This window comes from Thalassophryne amazonica, chromosome 9 (assembly GCF_902500255.1).
Source record: "Thalassophryne amazonica chromosome 9, fThaAma1.1, whole genome shotgun sequence".
Taxonomy (NCBI): domain Eukaryota; kingdom Metazoa; phylum Chordata; class Actinopteri; order Batrachoidiformes; family Batrachoididae; genus Thalassophryne; species Thalassophryne amazonica.
In genome coordinates, this window is record NC_047111.1 from 52,382,104 (window position 1) to 52,406,705 (window position 24,602).

The 24,602-nt window shown below is 41.3% G+C and overlaps 1 protein-coding gene and 1 long non-coding RNA gene across 3 annotated transcripts in view; one reads left to right on the plus strand and one right to left on the minus strand.

The window, feature by feature from the left end:
- LOC117517120 (rho GTPase-activating protein 26-like) overlaps positions 1–24,602 on the plus strand; it is a 397,059-nt gene that overhangs the window by 266,011 nt on the left and 106,446 nt on the right. For both annotated transcript variants that reach the window (XM_034178045.1, XM_034178046.1), the window contains exon 16: positions 5,872–5,930. In XM_034178045.1, coding sequence (XP_034033936.1) covers positions 5,872–5,930 — 59 coding nt within the window. The remainder of the gene's footprint in view (positions 1–5,871; positions 5,931–24,602) is intronic.
- LOC117517123 lies at positions 1,639–22,653 on the minus strand. Its single transcript, XR_004562657.1, has 3 exons — positions 22,643–22,653; positions 14,078–14,079; positions 1,639–1,716 (listed from the first exon to the last, which is right to left on the minus strand). It is a non-coding gene; the product is annotated as an uncharacterized LOC117517123 (long non-coding RNA).

A 24,602-nucleotide genomic window follows, 5' to 3' on the forward strand; every position in this document is an offset into this window, starting at 1 on the left:
GACAGAATCACCTCAAAATCTCTCATCAGCTGTTAAAATTTTCACTGAAAACCAGCTTAATTTTTCGAACCATGTCCACTTCGATGTGTCTCACAGGTTTAGAAAAAATTTTGATCAAACAAAGCGCCAGTCTCTCAGCAACTTCTCAGACAAAGGAATTCCGACGAGGGGCTGGACGACTCCTCCCACAAGGAGTGCTCACAGGCGAATGACGTCACTGACAGGCATGGAAAAACTCACGCATGCGCACGAGGGTGCAAGCATGTCTGACGTAAAAACATATGAATGAAATCCATATAGTTTTTGAAAAAAATAAAAAGGACCTATACTTTACGGACAGCCCTCGTATGTTAATCGGATAAAATGGATTTGCATTTTAATCACATTTTCCGATTAATTCATGCCATTTGACAGAATTGTAGTGTAAGCACTTAGTGTGCTTGCTGTCCCACTTAAAGGCTGCCTTTACCCCATTCTCATTTTAATTTATTTATTTTTTGCAAATAAGTGTCTTTTTGTTTTGTTGTTTTTTGTTTTTTTTTATTGAATTATTTTGGTAACTACAGCTGCTATCCCCCCCCCCCCCCCCAGACACACACACACACACACACATACGCTGGAAGTGCTTCTCTCAAGTGACTGACAGCGCACTCTATTTTGAATCCAGTCTATTCTCTCTGTGAAACAACCTGTGGGTCTTTCTGCTTGAATTACAGATAAGATAAAGACCTGCAGGTCCTTACAGATACAGATAATTCATTCAGTGGTTTGAGTTGTACAGAAGTATGTGGTGGGCAGACTTTGCAACACACTTAAGAAGCTACATTAATAATGGACAAAACGTCACATCTCTCTCTCTCTCTCTCTCTCTCTCTCTCTCTCTCTCTCTCTCTCTCTCTCTCTCTCTCTCCATCAACAATTCATTAAATGTTGCATAGTAAGCAAATGTATGCATATTAAGTTTTTTTTTTGTTTTTTTTTTTGCTAATTGTGGCTAATGGAGAGCACAGCACACTTCCCTGTTCTTTTCAATGCAAGCAACAAGTGTAATTAACCAGAGCAATTATGCACAAATCCATCTCATTTTACCATGTTCTCAGAGGCCAAATGATGCATTTCAGCCATGAAGCATGAAAACAATCCTGTCTGATCACTCAAGGATGAATAATCAACACTTTGATTCAGGTTAAATTTTAATTGGGGTTGGGAAAGGAACATATTAATGATCACATTAACAATATTTCCTATTTGTGGTACTTCGGTGAACTCAGCAATACCCCAAAATTTAAAATCTTCAAGCAAGGACGTGGGAAATTACAGCAGAATGTAGCTACCACTTTAATCACACTGTGGTAAATGATTTTTTTTTTGTTATTTAACAGTCTCATGAATTTTAGTTTGGACAGACAAATAGCATTATGCCCCATAACAACAATATATGCATTGTTTTGAGACTTTACAATTTGCTGACATTTTTCACTATTCACAATAGCAAAACTTATTCAGTTCACACAGCAACAGGGGCCGCCGCTAGAGCCCAACCGATATATCGGTGGGCCGATAATCTTGCCCAATGAGCGTTTTCACCAGCATGTCTGTACCATTATTATTTTGTCAATATGAACACTTTTATTAAGAATGCAGAAAAGCACTTTGGTTGTTGGAAATGCTGTCATTACATGGTTTGTCCAGCAGAGGGTGCGCTGATAGCATTGTCTGATGTATTTGTCATAAGGGTTTAATATCAAAATATTAGGAATCATTGGCATTTTATATGTATACGGTGGCTTGCAAAAGTATTCAGCCCCTTGATATTTTACATATTTTAATTTGTTTATGGCATTTCAAATACAAAAAAGTAAACCAGGCTTCTCAATATAAACATTTCTAAAATTATCTTCCTTAAACTCAAACTGAAAGTTAATCTCTACAACCTGATATATATTTATTAAAAATATAAAAGCCAAGATGATGGGTTGCATAATTAATGGACCCCTTTGGTATAATACCTGTAAATAATCAGTTTTATTGACAGTTTTCTTCAGACGAGTCAGTGGATGGATACATGAACATTTCCAAGTCACTGAATATGTCTTGGACTTTATTTGCATCAGTTATGAAGAAATACAAACAGTATGGCACTCTATGATAAATCTGTGTGGAGTAGACAGTTCTCAAAAACTGAGTGACTGTGCAAGGAGAAGAGTCAGCAAAGCCACCAAGACACCTAGACAACCCAGAAGAAGTTATAGGCTTCTGTGGCTGTGTTTGGAGAAATTGTGCACAGTGCAAGTTTTGGATTTTATATCCCCAGTTATACAGCTTCATGATGAAGTAGAGCAGAGGAGGATTTTCTTAAAAAGAAGACCTGAAAATTCACCAACAATTTGCCAGAAGGTACATCTGAGATGCAAGCCTAGATTTGATGTTTTAGTGAAAGGAGACCCTTGTCTATACCACTTCATCATGAAGCTGTATAACTAGAGATACAAAACACAGAATTTGCACTGTGCACAATTTCTTCAATCACAGCCACAGAAGCCTAAAACTTTTTCTGGGTTGTCTGGGTGTCTTGGTGGCTTTCCTCACTGTTCTCCTTCTTGCACAGTCACGCAGTTTTTGAGCAAAAATCAGCATAGACTGCAAAGAAGCATTGACAATATTTGAGCTTCAGTGGCAGCTCTCAGAGCTCAGATGTGGTCATTGGTTGACTTCTTGATTGTGAAGCCATATTACTCCGCTCACACAAGGATGACACCTGTCTCCAAGATTGAAAGAAAGATTGTTTTGCAGTGCCAGGAGACCAATAGCTCCACCTGCCTGAGAAAAGCTCAGGTCTATTACAGCAGATCCCTGGAGCTTTCCCCGCCGTCAGCTGTTTCACTTCTCATTTCTCACAGGCCTTTTAATGTTTTATTTTTCCTTCTTTGTTTTTGGGTGTAGTACATCAATGTGTACAGGATATTTTATGTGACAATTTCATTATTTGTTTTCAGTCACCTGACCCTAACCCTATCCTTAGTAAAATAGGCCTGCAAGTGATGAGTATTTTTCTTAGTGAGTAATCTGTCAATTATTTATGGCAGCTGTGGGGAAAACTCAACAACCAACTGTCTTCATGTTTTAAACCTGGAATTACATTATGACTGTCCATTGTAACCTTGATAACTCATCTAGTGGGGTACTCTATCCATCCTGTTTTATCCTCAGGCCTTCCATCTTTCTTTCCTTTGTTTCACATTCCTGGTACATCTGTATTCTATGGCTATTCACAAATTGTTTTCAGGATAAGTGTTTTTTGTAAAAACATCTCAGCGGTGGTTATAAGAGGGAATGTGTCAGGCTATATGGACAGCTTCCTACTGCACCCATGTGCTTCTTTTACTTTGAAGAAGAATGTTTTCTCTTTGGAGAAATTAATAGGACAGAAATGAAGAATTTGAAGCATCATTGACAATGGCAAGAAAACCAACATTGGTGGTCTGTTTGAGTTGAGTCTTCTGTGCTCAAGATATGCGGGTAAATACATTTAAAAATTCATTAACCCTTGTATGGTATTTGGGTCAACTTGACCCATTTCAGATTTTTACAAGAAGAAAAATGGTACAAGCATCAATATTCACTACTTGAACCCCAAGGGTCTTAGTTTACTTGCTGTGTTAAACATGTACAAATAAAAAAAATTAATTGAACACACATTGCTTATTATAATCTAAGCACGGAGAAGCTGTTTGCTCACTTTCCCACACTCTTTACTCTCTGTCATGTGTCCACCTGCAACATCAAACATTTTCACGCACTGTACCTCGCACTTGCACATCAAGGGTGTTGGGCAAAAGAGATAAATACCTCTACATCACAGTACAGAATCTTCCACCTTCAGTATGACCAAAACATTTAGCTCTCAGGGGGCTTTTGAGCTCGTATTTGTAGAGTCAGGCACGCAGTGATGTGGAAGAAGATAATTTAGATATCAATTCAGAGTATTCCAATTCTGAAAGTGAATTTGAAGATGGCCTTCAGTCGCACTATACATGACAAGGAGCACCACAGGTGGTCCTTAGACCAGCCCAAGAGCCAGCCACTGAAAGAGTCCCAAATAATATATTTGTCTAAAGGCCCCCTGACACGAGCATGACTTTGATTCACGCACTTGCACGACCTTTGTCATGCAGGAGAGTAAACTTGTCTTTAACTGGTATAGACTGAACGTAAGAGGGGCACCGGTGCGTGCAATTTGACAAAGCGAATTTTGAAATGTTCCGAAAATCCTTCACGCATAAATGTTGTACTATGTGGCACGATCTAATCACCAACACGATGTACAGCTCGTCAAGTCGAGTAAAAAAGTCAACAGAGCAAGTAGTGACATCAGTGGATTCCATCAGAGCGCAGCTCGTCTGAAGGATTACAACAAGATGTTAAATCTGTCAAAAACGCACTTTAACAGCTGCGCACAAGGAAAGAAACCACAACTGTTTTACCGAGCCATGACAATGTAAATATGACAAATAATTACCTTTTTAGATGGCTCAAAATGCTTTCTACAGCTTGTTAGGTGCGCGCGAATGGCTGAAGCTGAAGCGGTCCTCTGTGATTCAGGAAGCGATTAGAGCTGTTTTCAATGGCCAATTTACAGAGAAAATGATTAATCAGACACAAAGTAATTATTTTATATACACAACGTCCAGAGCAGAGCATGTGGCAGGCAGTAGAACAGAGAATGGCATCCAGCTGGGAAGACAGCGGGTGGGATCGTCACGACGACGGGCGTGCAAGTGCATGAATCAAAAGTCATGCTCATGTCAGGGGGCCTTAAGAATGGACAGATTGAATGGTCTTCATCCTCAGTGAGAGTGCTCCCCCCCTACCCCCACCACTCATCTGCTAACAGATGGTACCAGGGCCCACGCAGTTTGCAGTGGCTCATGGTCAGGACATCAGGTCATCCTTTGAGCTGCTGATTCTTGACTCAGTTCAGAAAATGATTCTTGAGGGGAGATGTGTTTTTGGTGAGCAGTGGAAGAAGATGGACTTCATGCATCTGCATGTCTACTTTGGCATCCTCATTCTTGCTGGTGTATACAGGTCAAGAGGGGAGTTCACTGAAAGTCTGTGGGATGCTGGGGCAGGGAGAATGATTTTTAGAGCCACAATGTCTCTGAAGAGCTTCCATGTATTCTGAAGGATCATCAGATTTGACAGCAAGGAATCAAGCAAGACCTGTTCGACACCACTCGCTGTTGCAAGGACTATGCCTCAGTTGCTTATCTGCATTTTATAAGATAAAAGTGATTGATTGTTGAAGTTCAAGTTGATGTATTGAGCGTTTGCATTCAACATAATAACTGTTATGACAAAAACAACGAATCACATTTCAATTGTTAATTATGTTCTAGTAGAGACTGATTGCAATCAAACATATATGTTATCTCTTTTGTTTGAAATTGAGATAAAGACAATACATATGTTAATAGTGTATGAAGTAAAATTTTATATCAGTAGTTTTTAAAACCCCAAATATTTCCTGAGTCAATTTGACCCAAGGAATACCAGAGGGTCCCAAAAGTAAAGACGATACAAGGGTTAACATACGTGTTTACCTTCACAAGTAGAGATTCAACAACTTCACATCACTTGAATCTAAGGTCCAGCATCATTAGAACCAGCAGGAGTCTTTAAACCCCTCAGTCTGTCATGCTAAATTGATGTCCAGCTGTGTGAGTTGATGTGGTGGAAAAAAGAAACATGAAGATCATGCAGTTACAGCTCCACAACTATTGAGATTTTGTGATTTTCTTACTGCAACCAACCCCACACGTGTCATTTTCCAAGCTTTCCTCCTGACGTTTCTGTCTCCTCTGTGTCCAGGATGCTGCCTGCACCTCTCATGACATACCAGTACCAGAGGAGCTTCATCAAAGCTGCCAGTGAGTATTTTTCATTAATGGCTTTTTAAGATGACCCTGTGGAGCTCAAGGCAGAAAAACACCAAGGAATATTATTTTAGGAGATTTTTACTTTGCCTTCCTGTATTTATACAACAGCTAGCACAATGTCTGTCTGTAGGCTAGTTTTGTTATTTTACCCATAGACTGTATATATACAGACAGAGCCTGTGTGACATCATCCACTGGTTTTCTCACATGGAACAGCCGAATGACCCCTTTTCTGGGTGCCGCCATAATGAGAGCCCTGCATGTACTGATTCCCGATTAAGTCATTAATGCATAAAGGGGTGGCATCTGGGTGGGTCAGTGTGTGACAAAAAAAGCCTTAGCACCCCCCACCCCCACCCCACCCCCACTCGAGTCCAACGCTAATAGCTAACCTTGGTTTGAGTGTTAATGAATTCATATTTTTGGGCACTGCGTGGTGATTCTCATAACGGTTTACTTTGGTGTGGACAGTAAAAGTTGTCCACCGCATAGTTCCTCAGTAATCGTGGACCTACCGACAGCTGCTAAAAGTGCTAACACAATTAGCATACAATAATAAATAAGATGAGAGTTTCACTGAGGTGCACTATTGCATCTTAGATTATCCGTTAGGATGTTTCACCGCACAAAAAGCTCTGTTATTCCAGGTGTTTGTAATAAAAGACTCCAAACAGACACAAAAGCAAGTGGCTCCGTTTCTGTTCCGGGGAGTCTATGGCCACAGTCGCTGGCACTCAAAGCAACCACACCCACAGTTATACAGAATTTTATTAATTAAAACATCTTCAAATAAGAAAGGGGAAAAAAATACCCTCATACAGTTGTCATGGAGGAGGAAACTATCTACAGAGACCAAAAAAAAAAAAATAATTTTTGTACCAGGCTGTAAACATGTTCATTTTTGCTCTAAAGTTGGCCGTTTTAAAATGGGCTTCTATGGGAATATGCTCTGTTTTGGAGCCAGCCTCAAGCGGCCAGTCAAGGAACACCACTTCCTGATTTGGGTCAAAATGCAAGCTCGAGTGTTGTCACTTGATTTTATCCTTCAGTTCTCCTGGTTCATGATGTGTGTGAGTGACACAATATTATCGGGCTTCTGAATTTCATTGAAGGGGAAGAGCCTGGTCAAAAATGTAAGTGTCAGCCTGCTCAAATATTTCTATTTTGTTTTCCTGGCAACCTAATAGTAATGTTATACTCAGGTGTCTTGACACAATGTCTAAACTCCCTTACAGCCACAGCAGTCTTTGATGTGGCTTTCAAATCCTCCAAAACTGGTAGATACGACTTAATTTTTCTTGTAGTCAGAGCAACAAGAGTACTTTTGTTTATATTGACAGGCCTTTTGTTGTGGGTTATTTTAGGTTATGTGTCTCTTAGCTGACTTTGTGCAATATGGAACATTTAAATTTCATATGAGGTTAAAGCACGGAGCTTGTGACCAGAGGGTCAGTTTCTTGATAGACAGAAAAATCACTAAGGTCCTTCGGACAAGATAGGCAGTGGAGCACCATGCTGACATCTATGTGTGTGTGTGTGTGTGGGGGGGGGGGGGGGGGGGGGCACATGTTTGTTAGTTGCTGTATGGACAGTTTTGGAGATGTTGATGATGAATACATAGCAGCCTGCAGATAAAACAATGACAACATCATGCTTGGCAGTGTAAGGTGTGGACTTTCTCTTAATTTGAATAACTCCCTGTGTGCGTTACAGTGTAGGTGCTGGACAGTGAGTGAGTTAGTCCATCCTGGTGAGCCTGGGAAGACAATCACTGAAAAATAATAAATGCAGCCATTTTATAACTCAACAGATTTTAAAATAGACATAATAAGGATGAACTAATTTGTTCATTATTAACATTGATGCAACAGATCAGTTGGAAGCACACCTTTGTTTAATATATGTGCAAGTACCATTGATGTGACTGCCACCTACAGAAGCCACTGGGTGGAAATTTATGCACACCGTGGTTCAATTTTCATGTATTTTGGCTGCCACCTGCTGAAAACTGGGCATGTGGTGTACTTGTTGGTGTTCTACTCCCACATGTGCCCACATATACATCATCTGACAACTAAGGACCCCTTGCCCATATAGCCCAGACATACTTTATTTCAGCACTTTATGAAAACTAAAAAGCAATCCCTCCTCATGGGAACCTTTTAAATCAGTGGTTGTCAAACTGCTTCTCAAATATCACGTAACCAACTCTTCCTGTAGTGCAGCAGATAAGTGTATGAATTGTTCAGTTGATGATATGAGTACCAAATTTGGTATACATACTTCTGAAAAGTCATTTTCTTTTTTGGAGGGGGGTGGGGGGATATAATACAGCACTGGAATGTACTGGTTTGATGTGATTGACTGACTGATAAAATGTAGGGTGGATGCGCATGGATCTGGGGAGATGGAGATGAACAGAGACGGGGTTAATGATTTTAGATACCAGGAAGGGACCAACAAACCTGGAAAGCCACATTTTTGGGCAGTCCTCTAAGGGAAAGGTGGCGCGTAGAGAGCCAGACTTTCTGTCCAGGAGCATAGGAAGGCGCGATGGACCTCCTTCGGTCAGCAGCGGTTTTGTAGGCCACTGTGGAACACAGTAGAGCCCTTCTAGCCCGCTCCCAGGTTTGTTGGCAATGGAGAATTCAGTCTAGAGCTGAGGGAACAGAAGAGTTGAGATTAATAGGTGGAAATAAAGAAGGCTGATGACCGTAAACAACATGAAAAGGCGAGAAACTGGAGGTTGCTGAGGGTAAACTGTTGTGAGCTAATTCTGTCCAGGGAATTTGTGATGACCATGTAGCTGGATGTTCAGAGGCAAGCACCCAGAGACCCTTTTCAAGCTCCTGATTGAGCCGTTCAGTTTGCCTATTGGCCTGTGGCTGGTAGCCTGAAGTTAAGCTAGAGGTGACCCTGAGGAGACAGCAGAACTCCCTCCAAAAATTGTAGACAAACTCTGGCCCCCCATCAGATACAATATCTTGAGGGAACCCGTGTAGGTTAAAGACCTGCAAAAGCATTACTTCGGCCATCTGTTTAGCGGAGGGAAGTCTAGGCAAAGGAATAAAATGAACCATTTTCGACAACCTTTCCATGACCACCAAAACCACTGTATGACCCTTAGAGGGCGGGGGTGTTGCTTTTATTTATAAATCCAGGTTTACTTTAGTAATTGTTGGGGGTCAGAAATATAATTCATTTGAGCATCTGATTCTCCGTTATGCCCATGATGCTAAGTACTGTCAGGGACATAAAACTGGAAATCAGCTATGTTATATTGTCACTGTCTACAGGCCTCCTGGCCCATATTCAGATTTTTTTGATGAATTTGGCACATTCATCTCTAGTCTTTCAACTAGTGTAGACAACATTTTGATTATTGGTGACTTTAACATTCATATAAATAAGCTCTCTGATCCCCTCGGTAAATTATTTATGGAAATCATGGATGCATTAGGATTTCAGCAGTTCGTTCATGGTTCAATGCATATCAGTGGTAATACTCTGGATTTGGTTCTTGCACGTGGCCTTGCTGTCACAAATATCGACATCCTGCCTCTTGCATCAGTGGTCTCTGACCACTCGCTTGTTAGGTTTACAATTATGCTGCCGCGTTTAGTGGAGCAACAACCTTGCCTATCATTGCGGCGACAAATTAAACCTTCAACTTTGACTGAACTCGAAGCAAGACTACCTGAAATCCTAACTTCAAGCTTGATGAAATTTCAGTCAGTAGATAGTCTTGCAGATAGCCTGAATTTAGTGCTAAAAACCACACTTGATAAGATTGCGCCTCCTCTATTAAAGCCACGCCTTCCCAAAGCACAGACACCCTGGTTCAATAGTTATTTGCGTGACCTTAGGAAGAAGGCTAGAGGGTTGGAACGGAAATGGCGTAGTTCCAAACTAGAGGTGTTTCACCTTGCGTGGCGTGAAGCTATTTTAGATTATAAGCATGCTTTATTGGCTACGAAGCAGGCATATTATTCTGAATTGATCAACAAAAACAAGCATAACTCAAAGTTCTTGTTTGATACGGTGGCATTTCTTATTCATGGACAGCCACCTGTTGGTTCTCCTTTTTCAGCACAGGACTTTCTGGACTATTTCGAAAAGAAAATAGAAGATATTAGGTTGAGCACATCTCAGCATACTTTGGTTGAATCATTGTATCCAGCTACTGAGCTGGGGACTACTACTGAGGTGCTACCTAGATTCATGGAATTTAACAGTATCTCACAAGGTGTGCTGACGAAACTCATGATGTCTACTAGAAGCACAACTTGTTTATTTGATCCTATACCAACAAAATTGTTTAAGGATCTTTGGCCCATTCTTGGGCCGACTGTGCTGGAAATTGTTAACCTTTCTTTAAACTCTGGATCTGTTCCAAATTGTTTTAAATCTGCAGTGGTTAAACCACTACTCAAGAAATCTAATCTTGATCCTGGTGAATTGAAAAATTATAGGCCGATATCAAATCTATCATTCTGCTCTAAAATTCTGGAAAAGGTGGTTTCATGGCAGCTTGTGGACTATCTTACTGAGAATGACCTTTTTGAGCCACTTCAGTCTGCTTTTAGAAGATGTCACTCCACAGAAACAGCACTTATTAAAGTAGTTAATGATCTTCTGCGAGCAATGGACTCGGATACTACTACAGCATTGGTGTTGTTGGATCTCAGTGCTGCGTTTGACACAGTTGATCATCATATTCTACTTGATAGGCTAGAAAACTGTTTCGGGATTACTGGAACTGCTCTTGTGTGGCTGACGTCTTATCTGTCTGGTCGTTCCCATTGTGTTTTGTGCAATGACACTACCTCTGACTTTAAGGGCATGAAGTTCGGGGTTCCGCAGGGATCCGTTCTGGGTCCCTTGCTTTTTTCCCTGTATATGGCACCCCTTGGGAACATTTTGCGGCGTTTCGGGGTTGCTTTTCATTGTTATGCTGATGATACTCAGTTGTATATGCCCATAGGTGCTGGAAATCCTGTCCACATAAAATCTTTACAGGACTGTCTTGCAGCAGTGAGAAGTTGGATGTCTAGCAACTTTCTACTTTTGAACTCTGATAAGACTGAAATGATGGTTCTTGGCCCAGCAAGACATCGGCACCAATTTGATCAGCTGGCGCTTAGCCTAGGTTCATGTGTTATACATCATACTGTCAAAGTGAGGAACCTTGGGGTAATCTTTGATCCTACGTTGTCCTTTGACCTCCACATTAGGGACATTACGAGGACTGCTTTCTTTCATCTGAGAAATATAGCAAAGATTCGCCCCATCCTGTCTATGGCTGATGCTGAGACTCTGATTCACGCATTTGTCTCTTCTAGATTGGATTATTGTAATGCTTTATTTTCTGGTCTGCCGCAGTCTAGCATTCGAGGACTTCAGTTGGTGCAGAATGCTGCTGCCAGAATTTTGACACAAAAGTAGAAGGTTTGACCACATTATTCCCATTCTGGCATCCCTTCATTGGCTACCGGTTTCTGCCAGATTGGATTTTAAAGTTTTATTGTTAGTTTATAAAATTGTTCATGGACTGGCGCCTTCCTACTTGGCGGACTTGGTTAAGACCTACGTACCTGCGAGGCCTTTGCGTTCGCAGGGCGCAGGGCTTCTGTGTGTTCTGAGGATGAACAAAAAGTCTGTGAGGTATAGAGCCTTTTCCTACCGTGGTCCGGCTCTTTGGAATGATCTACCTGCTGTTATTCGGCAGTCTGACACGGTGGAGATTTTTAAATCAAGACTGAAGACCCACTTTTTTAGACTGTCTTATCATTAATTTTTTAATCTGTTTGTGTTTGCTTTGTAATTTCTTTTTATTCTACTGTGTTTTATCTTTTAACTGTGCTTTTCTTTCTTTTAATTTTGAATTTAGATTAATTTGTGTTGTTGTGAATTATGTGAAGCACCTTGGTGCGACTTTGTCGTGATTTGGCGCTATATAAATTAATAATAAATTATAATTATAGAGGGCAGAAAAATGGTTACAAAGTCCAATGAAATGTGTGACCATGGCTGGGTAGGAACAGGAAGTGGCAATAAAGTGCCTGCATATGGGCGATTGGATGATTTATGCATGGCGCATATTTGGCAGCCATTAACGTAATCAGTCACATCTTTACATGACCCTAGCCACCAAAATCATTGCTGTACGACAAAAACCGTCTTTTTCATCCCTGGATGACACGGAAACTGACTGTCATGGCTCCACTGAATAATGTTCCCCTTGAGAATCCTGGAAACGAAAAGTTTGCCCTGCAGACAACTGGCGGGAACCGGTGTATCACCCAATGCTGATCTGACCATTGAGTCAATTTCCCAAATTAATGCAGACACAAAGCATGACGCAGGTAGTATGGTCCTCGGATCAACAGGCGCGTCAACCAGGTCCCCAGATGAGACAACGCATCCGGCTTACTGCTTTTGGTGCTTGGACAGTAAGCACAAATTAAAATGACTGAAAAAGATAGCCCATCTGGCCTGGCGGGAATGGAGACGTTTAGCGGTACATAAGTATGCTAAGTTTTGTGGTCAGTGTAGACAAGAAATGGAATTTGTGCCCCCTCTAACCAGTGCCACCACTCTTCCAAGGCCACTTTAACTGCCAACAGTTTGCAGTCACCGATGCCATAATTATGCTCTGCTGCCAACAGCTTCTTCGACAAAAAGGCGCACGGATGCAGCCTGTTGTCTGAAGGATTTCTCTAGGATATCACCACTCCTACACCGATATTGGAAGCATCGACCTCGACCAGGAACTGACGAGTGGGGTCAGGAAGGAGCATCACGGGGGCCGCGGTAAAGCAATTTTTTAGGACTCTGAATGCCTCATTGCACTCCAGCATCTAGACGAACAGATGGAGCGACAAGGTGTCTTCATGCAGAGGTGCTGCGACTACTGAAGCTGCGTATGAATTTACGATAAAAGTTAGCAAACCCCAGGATTCTTTGGACTTCCTTACGAGAAGTGGGAATGGCCCAGTCCTGCACCGCCGCTATCTTTTCTGGATCCATCTTAATCTCCCCCTCCATGTTAACAAAACCTAGGAAGGGCACCGTCGGTCACACTTTACGGTCATTCTGCCATTGGGGTCAATTATAACCCAGCACAACCTGTCCTTTCACTGTTATGTGGATGATCTGCAAATCTATCTGCGTATGAGGACTATTTGGAGTGATGCTTTGTCATCACTATTTAATTGTATTCGCGATATAAAGCAGTGGCTGTCCCAAAATTTCCATTACCTGAATGATGGTAAAACTGAGATCATGGTGTTTGAGTGCCCTGGCATACTATATGTGGTAACACCAAATTGTGGTGATCTGGCTAATTAGTATGTAAAACCAGCTGTCAAGAATTTAGGAGTGATATTTGACAGCTGTTTGAGGTTCGATAAACAGATTAATTCTGTTGTCAAAGCAAGTTTTTTCCAGCTTCGTCTTTTGGCTAAATTAAAGCATTTCCTCAGTAGACGTGATCTTGAGATGGCCATTCATGCTTTCATCAGCTCCAGACTTGATTATTGTAATGCACTTTATTCTGGCATTAATCAGTCTTCTATTGCACGTCTCCAATTCGTGCAGAATGGTGCTGCTCATCTTTTAACAAACACTTTTAGACGGGAGCATGTTACGTCCGTCCTGTACTCACTCCACTGGCTTCCAGTTCATTTTAGAGTTGATTTTAAGATTTTAGTGTTTGTTTTTAAAGCTATTTATGGCCTTGCACCTCCCTACTTGTTTGAAATTTTAACTTTGCGCACTTACAGTAGGACATAACGGGTGTCTGGCCAGCTTTACTTAGATGTTCAGAGGTCAAGATACAAATGCTGGGGTGATCATGTTTTGCGGTAGCTGGCCCCAGACTGTGGAACAAGCTACCTCTTGAATTACGTACTATTCCTGACCTAGTACTTTTTAAATCTAAGTTAATGACTTATTTATTTAAACTGGCTTTTAACACCTAGTGGGGAGGTGACATTCTGTTTTTACGTGCTGTTTTAAATTTTATTGTATATGTGTTTTATTTTTGTGAAATTTTGTTTTTAATGTTAAGTGCTTTGGACACCAGTTGGTGCTATAAAGCGCTTTATAAATAAATGTTGATTGATTGATTGATTGACTTCTCATCTTTTACAAATCGGTCATTTTGTAGTAGAGTTTGTAGAACAGTGCACACATGCCCGGTGTGAGTCACCAGATCGGGGGAATAGATTAAGATGTCATCCAAGTAAACAAAAATGAACTTATGCAGGTACTCCCGCAACACATCCCACACCCGCAAGTGCGTTCGTGAGTCCAAATGGCATGACTAAGTATTCGTAATGTCCTGTGGTCGTATTAAAGGCAGTCTTCCATTCATCACCCTGTTTTATCCGGACTAAGCGATAAGCATTGCATAGGTCGAGTTTCGTGAATGTCTTGGCTCCTTCTAATAACTCGAAAGTGGAAGAGATAAGTGGCAGTGGATAACGGTTCTTAACTGTGATATTGCTTAAACCATGGTAATCTATGCAGGAGCTGAAAGACTTATCCTTCTTTTCCACAAAAAAGAACCCTGTGGGTCACGACGATGGTGGAATGGTCTAATCAAACTGGCTGAGAGTGACTCTTGGATGTATACATTCATACGGCTGCGTTCAGGAGCCAAAAGAGAAAACAGTTTTCCCAGAGGTGGATTCGCACCGGGGAAGAGCTTGATAGTGCAGTCATATTCACGATGAGGTGGTAGAGATTTAGCTTTAGCTTTGCTGAATACAGGTGCGAGGTCGTGGTAACATGTAGGTACCCCTACGAGGTCTTGATTCGAACCTGGTGAAGTGCATTCAGATTTTGACAAACACACATTAGTGCAATCAGGAAATAATAAATAATTTAGGAAATAATTTCACCCTTCATCCAATCGAAATTGGCTTGTGACATTGTAACCAGGGATGCCCCAGAATAGTCAGGTGAGTCATATTATTAAAGACGTGGAAACGTATGGATTCTGAATGAGTCTCGGAAATAACCATTTTAACAGACTGAGTGCGATGGATGATTTGACCTAATTCATGGCCATCTACGGCACGTACCACCACAGGGCGCAAGATCTTATACACCTTAAGGTGTAGGGACCTGGCAAGCGAAGACAAAAGTAAATTTGCATCAGAACCAGAATCAGCAAAAGCTGATATGGTTATAGTGGAGTGATCAGAAATTAATTTAGATGGGATTATTGTATGGCCTTGCCTTGCAATGTGGAGCGCCTTGGGGCAACTGTTTGTTGTGATTTGGCGCTATACAAGAAAAAAGTTGATTGAAGTTGATTGATTACATTTTTAGCTGAGACAGAAGGGATGGAATTGAGACTCACCCGTAACTCCGGCCTTGGCCACACGGTGGCACCACTGGCCTGACAATTAGACATTCAAATGTCCTGAATGTCCACAATTGTAACAGCTTTTTACTGGCGACACATTAGCGGAGCCGGTAAAATAGATATTTGTGACTGTAATCCAGCATGAATGTCCGCATCAGACACAAGGGGGTTATTACCATTCTAATCCAATTCCATCGTTTCCACGGTTTATTTTTCTGTAGGTAATTCGGTTGGCGAGGCTTACCGTCGAGGCAGCGTAGCTCCAACAGTAGTCAGGGCACGGAGTAATCTGTCAAATGTGAAAATCCATCAAATGTGAACCGGTAATTCTGTATCAGAATCCACATCAACACTTTTGTATGGTATCTTAAATTCACCCATTTCGGTATCGTCGCTATGTGACTTTCTCTCGCTCTGAGCTATCTGTGTAGCAGCACGCGTGGTCAGTATGTGGAGTAATACCTGAAATGTGAAATGGTCGAATATTTTGCGACTGTACATCCAATATTATACAGTCTGAAATCTCACACGATTAACCAATCAGATTTGCAGAAAAAACGTAATTGGATTAGAAATACAGTTTCCACTGAGATACCAATTAAACAACTGCAAATTATAAAGTAGACAATGCTCATATGGCCGAGGGTATTTTAGCATTGCGTTATATTATTTTTAACATGGCAAGATCAGGCTTCTTCAGGCCTTGGCAGAGATGTGCGATCTTTGAATGGGGCTATCAAAAATAACTAGTTCATTGTATTTTATTCTGGCCTAGTCTGGTCTAGAGTGCCTTAATTGAGAGAGTGAAGTCAACTCAGAACATGACGCCATTTTGGTTCCAACTACAGTGAACTACTGAATGAACCTTTTATGTTTTCAACATTTTTTAAATAATTTAACCACATACAGCAGCACATCCAGGTACAGGTGATATCAAAATAAATGTAAAAATAGTTAAACTCTCAAATTTACATAAATTTACAATTTATGATGACTTATTTAATAAATTTAAAGCCTGATTTATGCAACAGCACAGTTGTAATTTCGTGTCATGCAATGACTTGCGTGACAATTTTAAAGTTCTCTGTCTCTGGATTATGATTTATTCTGCACTAATTTGACCCTCAACACGGTTTTCTTTCTACAATCATCACCTCCAAATCAAAGATAAGCTGTACAATTTCCTATTTTACTGACTTTGTGCTGTAAATGTGCAGACTTTTCTGATCCATATGTAATCAGCGTGCGCACTGCAAAAACTATTATAATATGATGGCAGACGAGGCAGTGTAAGCAGAAAAGTGTCAAATCACAGCCTTTTGTGTCTGATTTAACAGGTGCACGTCCAGGCTGCAGGTCCGAGTCTGAGCACAGTGTGAAAAAATAAATGGTCGGACTTGTAATCACAGAAATAACTCTGGTCCCACTTTCCTCGAATCGACGAGTGTCAGAGCTGAACTTTAATTTGTACCTCTGTTACTGTGCATGTCCAGACTGCTCGGGGTTTTAATAGAAATACATTGCGATCGGGCGGGACATTTTATCTGATGTGAGCAAAAAAATCCGTTCTACAAAATCCGTACAAAACTTTGGGACTTTTGTTTGTCCGGTGACTGTGAATATCTGGTTTATATGATGGCGGTTTAGGTAAGTTTTACTGTACATGGGACTGAAAAATAAATTTACCTCTCAAAGCTTTGATGATGATGTCAGCTTCCATCCCACACGGCTGACTTTACGAGGTCTGTTAGAAAACTATCTGACCTTTGTATTTTTTGCAAAACCTATATGGATTTGAATCATGTGCGCTTGTATCAGCCAAGCTTGGACCTTCGTGTGCATGCGTGAGTTTTTTCACACCTGTCAGTTGCGTCATTCGCCTGTGAGCACGCTTTGAGTGAGCAGTGGTCCACCCCCCTCGTCAGATTTTTATTGTGAGGAAAATGTCTGAGCGATTTGGAGCTTTGCTGCATCAAATTTTTCCAGAAACTGTGAGAGACAGCCAGGTGGAAACCATTCGTAAGATTCAGACGGCTTTCAGGGACGATTCTATGGGGATCATACAGATTATGGTGTGTTACAACCGGTTTAAAGACAGCGCACAATGGCGGAGGGCACGCTGCGCTCCGAGTGGTGATCGACAGGCTAAAACGACCAGATCATTTCCAAACTGAACGCTGTGTTGATCCGGGACATTGTCTAACTAATACAGAAATGGCAGAAGAGGTGGACATACCACTTTTTTGGCACATTCCACTGTTACAGGAGTTTTTGTCATGGAAAGAGGAGCAGAGGAATTCGCCACGGAGCCGCTAATGGTGCGAGACAAAAGCACCTCTGTGTTGGACTCACAGGACATGTTGTAACATGCCCAGCTCTTGCACCATTCGGAAGATTCAGACGGCTTTCGGTGGCTTTTCAGTCGTGTGACTATCCGAGAAATTGTGGACGAGCTGGACATGCCACAACATGTCCTGTGAGGCTTCATCACGGCGTTGCTTTTGTCCCGCGCCATTAGCGGCTCTGTCCCGACACGCGAATTCCTCCGCACGTCTTTTCATGACAAAAACTCCTGTAACAGTGGAATGTGTCGAAAAAGTGGTATGTCCACCTCTTCTGCCATTTCTGTAGTAGTCAGACAACGTAGCGAACAACACAGTGTTCAGTTTAGAAATGATCTGGTCGTTTCAGCCTGTCGATCGCCGCTCGGAGCGCTGCGCGCCATCCGCCATTGTGTGCCGTCTTTAAACCGGTTGTAACACTCCTTAATCTGTGTGATCCCCATAGAATTGTCCCTGAAAGCCATCGGAATCTTCCGAATGGTTTCCACCTGGCTGTCTCTCACAGTTTCTGGAAAAATTTGATGCAGCAAAGCTCAAAATCGTTCAGACATTTTTCTCACAATAAAAATCCGATGAGGGGGGTGGCCCACTGCTCACTCAAAGCGTGCTCACAGGTGAATGATGCAACCGACAGGCGTGAAAAAACTCACGCATGCGCACGAAGGTTCAACCTTGGCTGATGCAAGCGCACATGATTCAAAGCCATATAGTTTTTGAAAAAAAAATAAAAAGGTCGAATAGTTTTCTAACAGACCTCATATTTTCCCAAATGTAGATTTAAAGGGAATATGTACATCTTGAAGCCCTTGTTGTGTCTATTTGTGCATCCAAATGCACAACAACCTGGCATTTTCAGAGAATAAATAAATAAAATAGCTGGATTTCCATGCAGACAGAATAACAGCGAATGCTATTTTGGCACCAAGATGTCACCAAGATGGCACCATGAGTGACGTGACCGGTTTTTGACTCATCATGTCACCACACTCTCAATGAAAGCACTCTCGTCTGGTCAGGCCTGTGTTGCAGGATGCAGCTACTGCTTTTTTTTTTCTATTTATCCATATTTCAGAAAAAAGCTGAGCAGAAAGGGAAGGAAATACAGGAAATTACCTTGTGCCTCTGGCCATGCAGCCAGGAAATGGCTCTATAGTGAGGCCAACTGGAAGAAAAAAAAATTCAGTGTTGATCTGTGTGCAGAAGGAAAGAAAAGAGCAGAGCCTAGTATTTCACAATTTAGCTGCTTCATACCAAATCAGACCGCCCTATTGCACATGCAGTCATAAACTTAAAAAGTATCTGCCAAATAGACTTTTTCAAATGTATGTCTCCTGTCTCGTGACTCTTAAACTGTTTTCCGCTTGCTATTTATCTGTTTGTGTGGGTGTCTGCATGTCATGAATGGGCAGGAATGCATTTCTGTCTGCCTGTGTGAGCACACATTTATTTGTATGTCCTCAGAAGCAAAACATTTGCAGCAGTGGCAGGGTGTTTTGAGGACAGCGTCCTAAGATGAACTTTGTGAGCTCCTCCTCCACCCTCCACCCGCTTCATGTCTCCTACGCACTTCCTGCTGCCACGCTGCTTGCAAATTTTATTTTCCTCCTGCTGCACCTTCTCCTCAAGATCCATCCCACTTTACTCATTCCCATCTCATGCAGCTCTGGTTTCAGTTTCTGGTTTACACAGAAAATAGCGATTGAGTGGAGAAAGAGAGGGAAGCAAGTAGGCGGAGGAGTATAATGGAATGCAACCTGGATATTTCACACAACCTGAGACATGCAGCAGCAAGAAAACACACGCTGCCTGTCATAGGTCTAATTATTTGCAATCTTTCTGTAATTTATCATTGTTGTTTATATGGAATTTTTGCTTCTTTTTTTTTTTTTTGCACAGTCTTGTTTACTTGAAGTACATGTGTTATTGCATACACTTTTCTTTAGGACTCACAGTTTTCACAAAGAAATGTTATAATTATGGCATTCTGTAGATCTGGCTCGATATTATCCAAAAAAAAAAGTATGCTCATGTAATCTATTATTTAAATTTTTTTGTCACGCATATTTTTTATTGTTATTTTTAACTTGCATGCTCCTCTCTTTAAAAGTTTGATTATGGCTGTGTTTGAGGAACCACATTAGTGTTTGAAAGATTACTACTATTTAAAAAGTCTGTATTTACATGTGAATGCAGACTGATGCATTAGATAAAGGAAGTTCATCCCGTATGGCTCAAACCAAATGGTCTCCCTTTTGAGAGCAATAAAATGAAACTACTGCAGACGGCCAGGTGGCTGCCTTAAGAATCTGACAACCTGCAACTTTATGCAGGTAATCGTTTTAAAAACATTGACTTTAACCCTTTTTGCTCAGCCATTTGGTAGAGCAAAAAGGGTGATATCTACTACACTCTGTTGAAAAATATGAAGCCATTAAAGGGTTAAATCTATGTATCATATGACATACATAATTAATATTTTTTATTATTATTATTGGCAATACATACAAATTTAGATTTAGTAAGACTCCAGTTGAGACGCCCACATTTCCACTGACACTCAGCAACAGAGCTGGCGCCTTACCATGCTGGCACAGATAGCCTGGCACAGTGCACAATGTGTATACATTATAGTGCAGTGGTACACTGTGGCTTCACACCCACGAAGCCAACCACCAAATGCATTATTGTGAGTACTCATTGAATGCAAATGTGAATATGAGAAGTGCTTCGATGCAGCCAGTGATGATTTTCAGAAGGTTTGACCCAGCTGCTCTCTGCAACATCTTGAAAATTTGTAGGATTTGCTGGACATCATTGTCTATACAGAGGTACTGTGAGTGCTGTACACAGATTTTTTTTTTTCCGATGAAAACTGGTGCTCATCAGAGATGTGTTCCTGCTCATGCACTGCTCAGTGCTTGCATTGACTGGGTGTTTGGGAAGGTTGTGAAAAGAAGTGGCATTGGTGCTAATGTCCGTGGAAAATATTGTGATCTGCAAAATCAGTGGATACCCTGATGGAAGCACTTGAGAAGCTGAATGAAGAATGTGGCTGTCTGGGTTTGCGATTGTACTGGATCCAGGCTTTCAGTGACTTCCTGGACTGGGCTACCAGAAGTGTCGTGGCAAGTGTTGAACCTGTGGAGATGTTCACTCGTCTTGGGAGTGAATTTCATGTCTGTGTCCTTGGACTTGGAGACTGGGAGATGCCTGGGCGGTTTTTGGCATTACAAGGCCACTAGACAAAGGTATATGGAAATGTCTACATCATTACAGAAGATGTGAGATGTTATTGCTAACCAGTGGCCTAAACCGGCAATTAGTTGTCTTTCATACAAGGTTTCTTCAGACAATCCTTGATTGTATACAACCCCAATTCCAATAAAGTTGGGACGTTGTGTGAAATGTAAATAAAAACAGAATACAATGATCTGCAAATCCTCTTCAACCTATATTCAGTTGAATACACCACAAAGACAAGATATTTAATGTTCAAACTGATAAACTTTATTGTTTTTGTGGAAATATTTGCTCATTTTGAAATGGATGCCTGCAACACATTTCAAAAAAGGTGGGACAGGGGCAACAAAAGACTGGGAAAGTTGATGAATTCTCAAAGAACACCTGTTTGGAACATTCCACAGGTGAACAGGTTAATTAGAAACAGTGTCATGATTGGGTATAAAAGGAGCATCCCTAAAAGGCTCAGCCGTTCACAAGCAAAGATGGGGCGAGAATCACCACTTTGTGAACAACTGCGTGGAAAAAAATAGTCCAACAGTTTAAGAACAATGTTTCTCAACATTCAATTGCAAGGAATTTAGGGATTCCATCATCTACAGTCCATAGTAAAATCAGAAGATTCAGAGAACTTGGATAACTTTCTACACGTAAGTGGCAAGGCTGAAAACCACATTGAATGCCCATGACCTTCGATCCCTCAGGCAGCACTGCATTAAAAACCGACATCATTGTGTAAAGGATCTTACTGCTTGGGCTCAGGAACACTTCAGAAAACCATTGTCAGTTAACACAGTTTGTTGCTACATCTACAAGTGCAAGTTAAAACTCTACCATGCAAAGTGAAAGCCATACATCAATAACATCCAGAAACACCGCCGCCTTCTCTGGGCCCGAGCTCATTTGAAATGGACAGATGCAAAGTGGAAAAGTGTGCTGTGGTCTGGTGAGTCCACATTTTAAATTGTTTTTGGAAATCATGGATGTCGTGTCCTCTAGACAAAAGAGGAAAAAGACCATCCAGATTGTTACCAATGCAAAGTTCAAAAGCTAGCATCTGTGATGGTGTGTTAGTGCCCATGGCATGGGCAACTTACACATCTGTGATGGCACCATCAATGCTGAAAGGTACATCCAGGTTTTGGAGCAACACATGCTGCCATACAAGCAACGTCTTTCTCCAGGATGTCCCTGCTTATTTCAGCAAGACAATGCCAAGCCACATTCTGCACGTGTTACAACAGCGTAGCTTCGTAGTAAAAGAGTGCGGGTACTAGACTGGCCTGCCTGCAATCCAGACCTGTCGCCCGTTGAAAATGTGTGGCACATTATGAAGTCCAAAATACGAATGGAAACCCCGGACTGTTGAACAACTGAAGTCACACATCAAGCAAGAATGGGAAAAAATTCCACCTACAAAGCTTCAACAATTAGTGTTCTCAGTTCCCAAACGCTTAATTGAGTGTTGTTAGAAGGAAAAGTGATGTAACACAGTGGTAAACATACCACTGTCCCAGCTTTTTTGAAACATGTTGCAGGTATTTCAAAATGAGCAAATATTTGCACAAAAACAATACAGTTTATCAGTTTGAACATTGAATATCTTGTCTTTGTGGTGTATTCAATTGAATATACAGTTGTATGCAAAAGTTTGGGCACCCCTGATGATTTCCATGACTTCCTTTATAAATCATTGGTTGTTTGGATCAGCAGTTTCTGTTAAATATATCATATAGCAGAAAAACACAATGATATTTGAGAAGTGAAGTGAATTTTATAGGATTTACAGAAAGCGTGCAATAATTCTTTAAACAAAATAAGGCAGATACATAAATTTGGGCACCCCAACAGAATAAAATATATCAATATTTAGTAGATCCTCTTTTTGCAGAAATAACAGCCTCTAAATGAGAGTCTGGATTCTGGTTGAAGGTATTTTGGACCATTCCTCTTTACAAAACATCTCCAGTTCAGTCAGGTTTGTTGGTTTCCGAGCATGGACAGTCCGCTTAAAATCACACCACAGATTTTCAATAATATACAGGTCTGGGGACTGAGATGGCCATTCCCGAACATTGTTCTTGTTCCTCTGCATGAATGCCTTAGTAGATTTTGAGCAGTATTTAGGGTCGTTGTCTTGTTGAAAGATACATCCCCGGCACAACATCAACTTTGTCACTGATTTATGAACATTGTTCTCAAGAATCTGCTGATATTGACTAGAATCCATGTGACCCTCAGCTTTAACAAGATTCCCAGTACCTGCACTGGCCACACAGCCACACAGCATGATGGAAGCACCTCCAAATTTTACTGTAGGTAGCAAACATTTTTCTTGGAATGCTGTGTTCTTTTTCAGCCATGCATACCGCCCCTTGTTGTATCCAAATAACTCAATTTTAGTTTCATCAGTCCACAGCACCTTATTCCTAATTGAAGCTGGCTTAGCCAAATGTGCTTTAGCATACCTCAAGCAACTCTGTTTGTGGTGTGTATGCAGAAAAGGCTTCCTCTGCATTACAGCATCTCCTTGTGCAAAGTGTGCTGTATAGTTGAACGATGCACAGAGACACTATCTGCAGCAAGATTATGTTGTAGGTCTTTAGAGCAGGTCTGTGGGTTAATTATGACCGTTCTCACCATCCTTCGCTTCAGCTTATCTGAGATATTTCTTGGCCCGCCACTTCGGGCCTTAACTAGTACTGTGCATGCGGTCTTCCATTTCGTCACTATGTTCCTCACAGTGGAAACTGACAGCTGAAATCTCAGAGATAGCTTTTTTGTCCTTCCCCTAAACCATGATGTTGAAGAATCTTTGTTTTCAGGTCATTTGAGAGTTGTTTAGAGCCTCCCATGTTGCCACTCATTAGAAGAGACGCAACGACGAGAAACATGCAAATGGCCACCTTAAATACCCTTTCTCATGATTGGATTCACCTGTGTAAAGAGGTCAAGGGTCAGTGAGCTTACCAAACCAATTTTGTGTTCCAATAATTAATGCTAAATGTATTAAAATCAATAAAATGACAAGGGTGCCCAAATTTATGCACCTGCCCAATTTTGTTTAAATAATTATTGCACACTTTCTGTAAATACTAAAAACTTCATTTCACTTCTCAAATATCAGTGTGTTCGTCTGCTATACGAGGGCTGTCCGTAAAGTATAGGTCCTTTTTATTTTTTTCAAAAACTATATGGATTTCATTCATATGTTTTTACGTCAGACATGCTTGAACCCTCGTGCGCATGCGTGAGTTTTTCCATGCCTGTCGGTGACGTCATTCGCCTGTGAGCACTCCTTGTGGGAGGAGTCGTCCAGCCCCTCGTCGGAATTCCTTTGTCTGAGAAGTTGCTGAGAGACTGGTGCTTTGTTTGATCAAAATTTTTTCTAAACCTGTGAGACACATCGAAGTGGACATGGTTCGAAAAATTAAGCTGGTTTTCAGTGAAAATTTTAACAGCTGATGAGAGATTTTGAGGTGATTCTGTCGCTTTAAGGACTTCCCACGGTGCGAGACGTCGTGCAGCGCTCTCAGGCAGCGTCATCAGCCTGTTTCAAGCTTAAAACCTCCACATTTCAGGCTCTATTGATCCAGGACGTCGTGGGAGAACAGAGACGTTTCAGAAGAAGTCGGTTTCAGCATTTTATCCGGATATTCCACTGTTAAAGGAGATTTTTTTAATGAAAGACGTGCGGACGGGGTC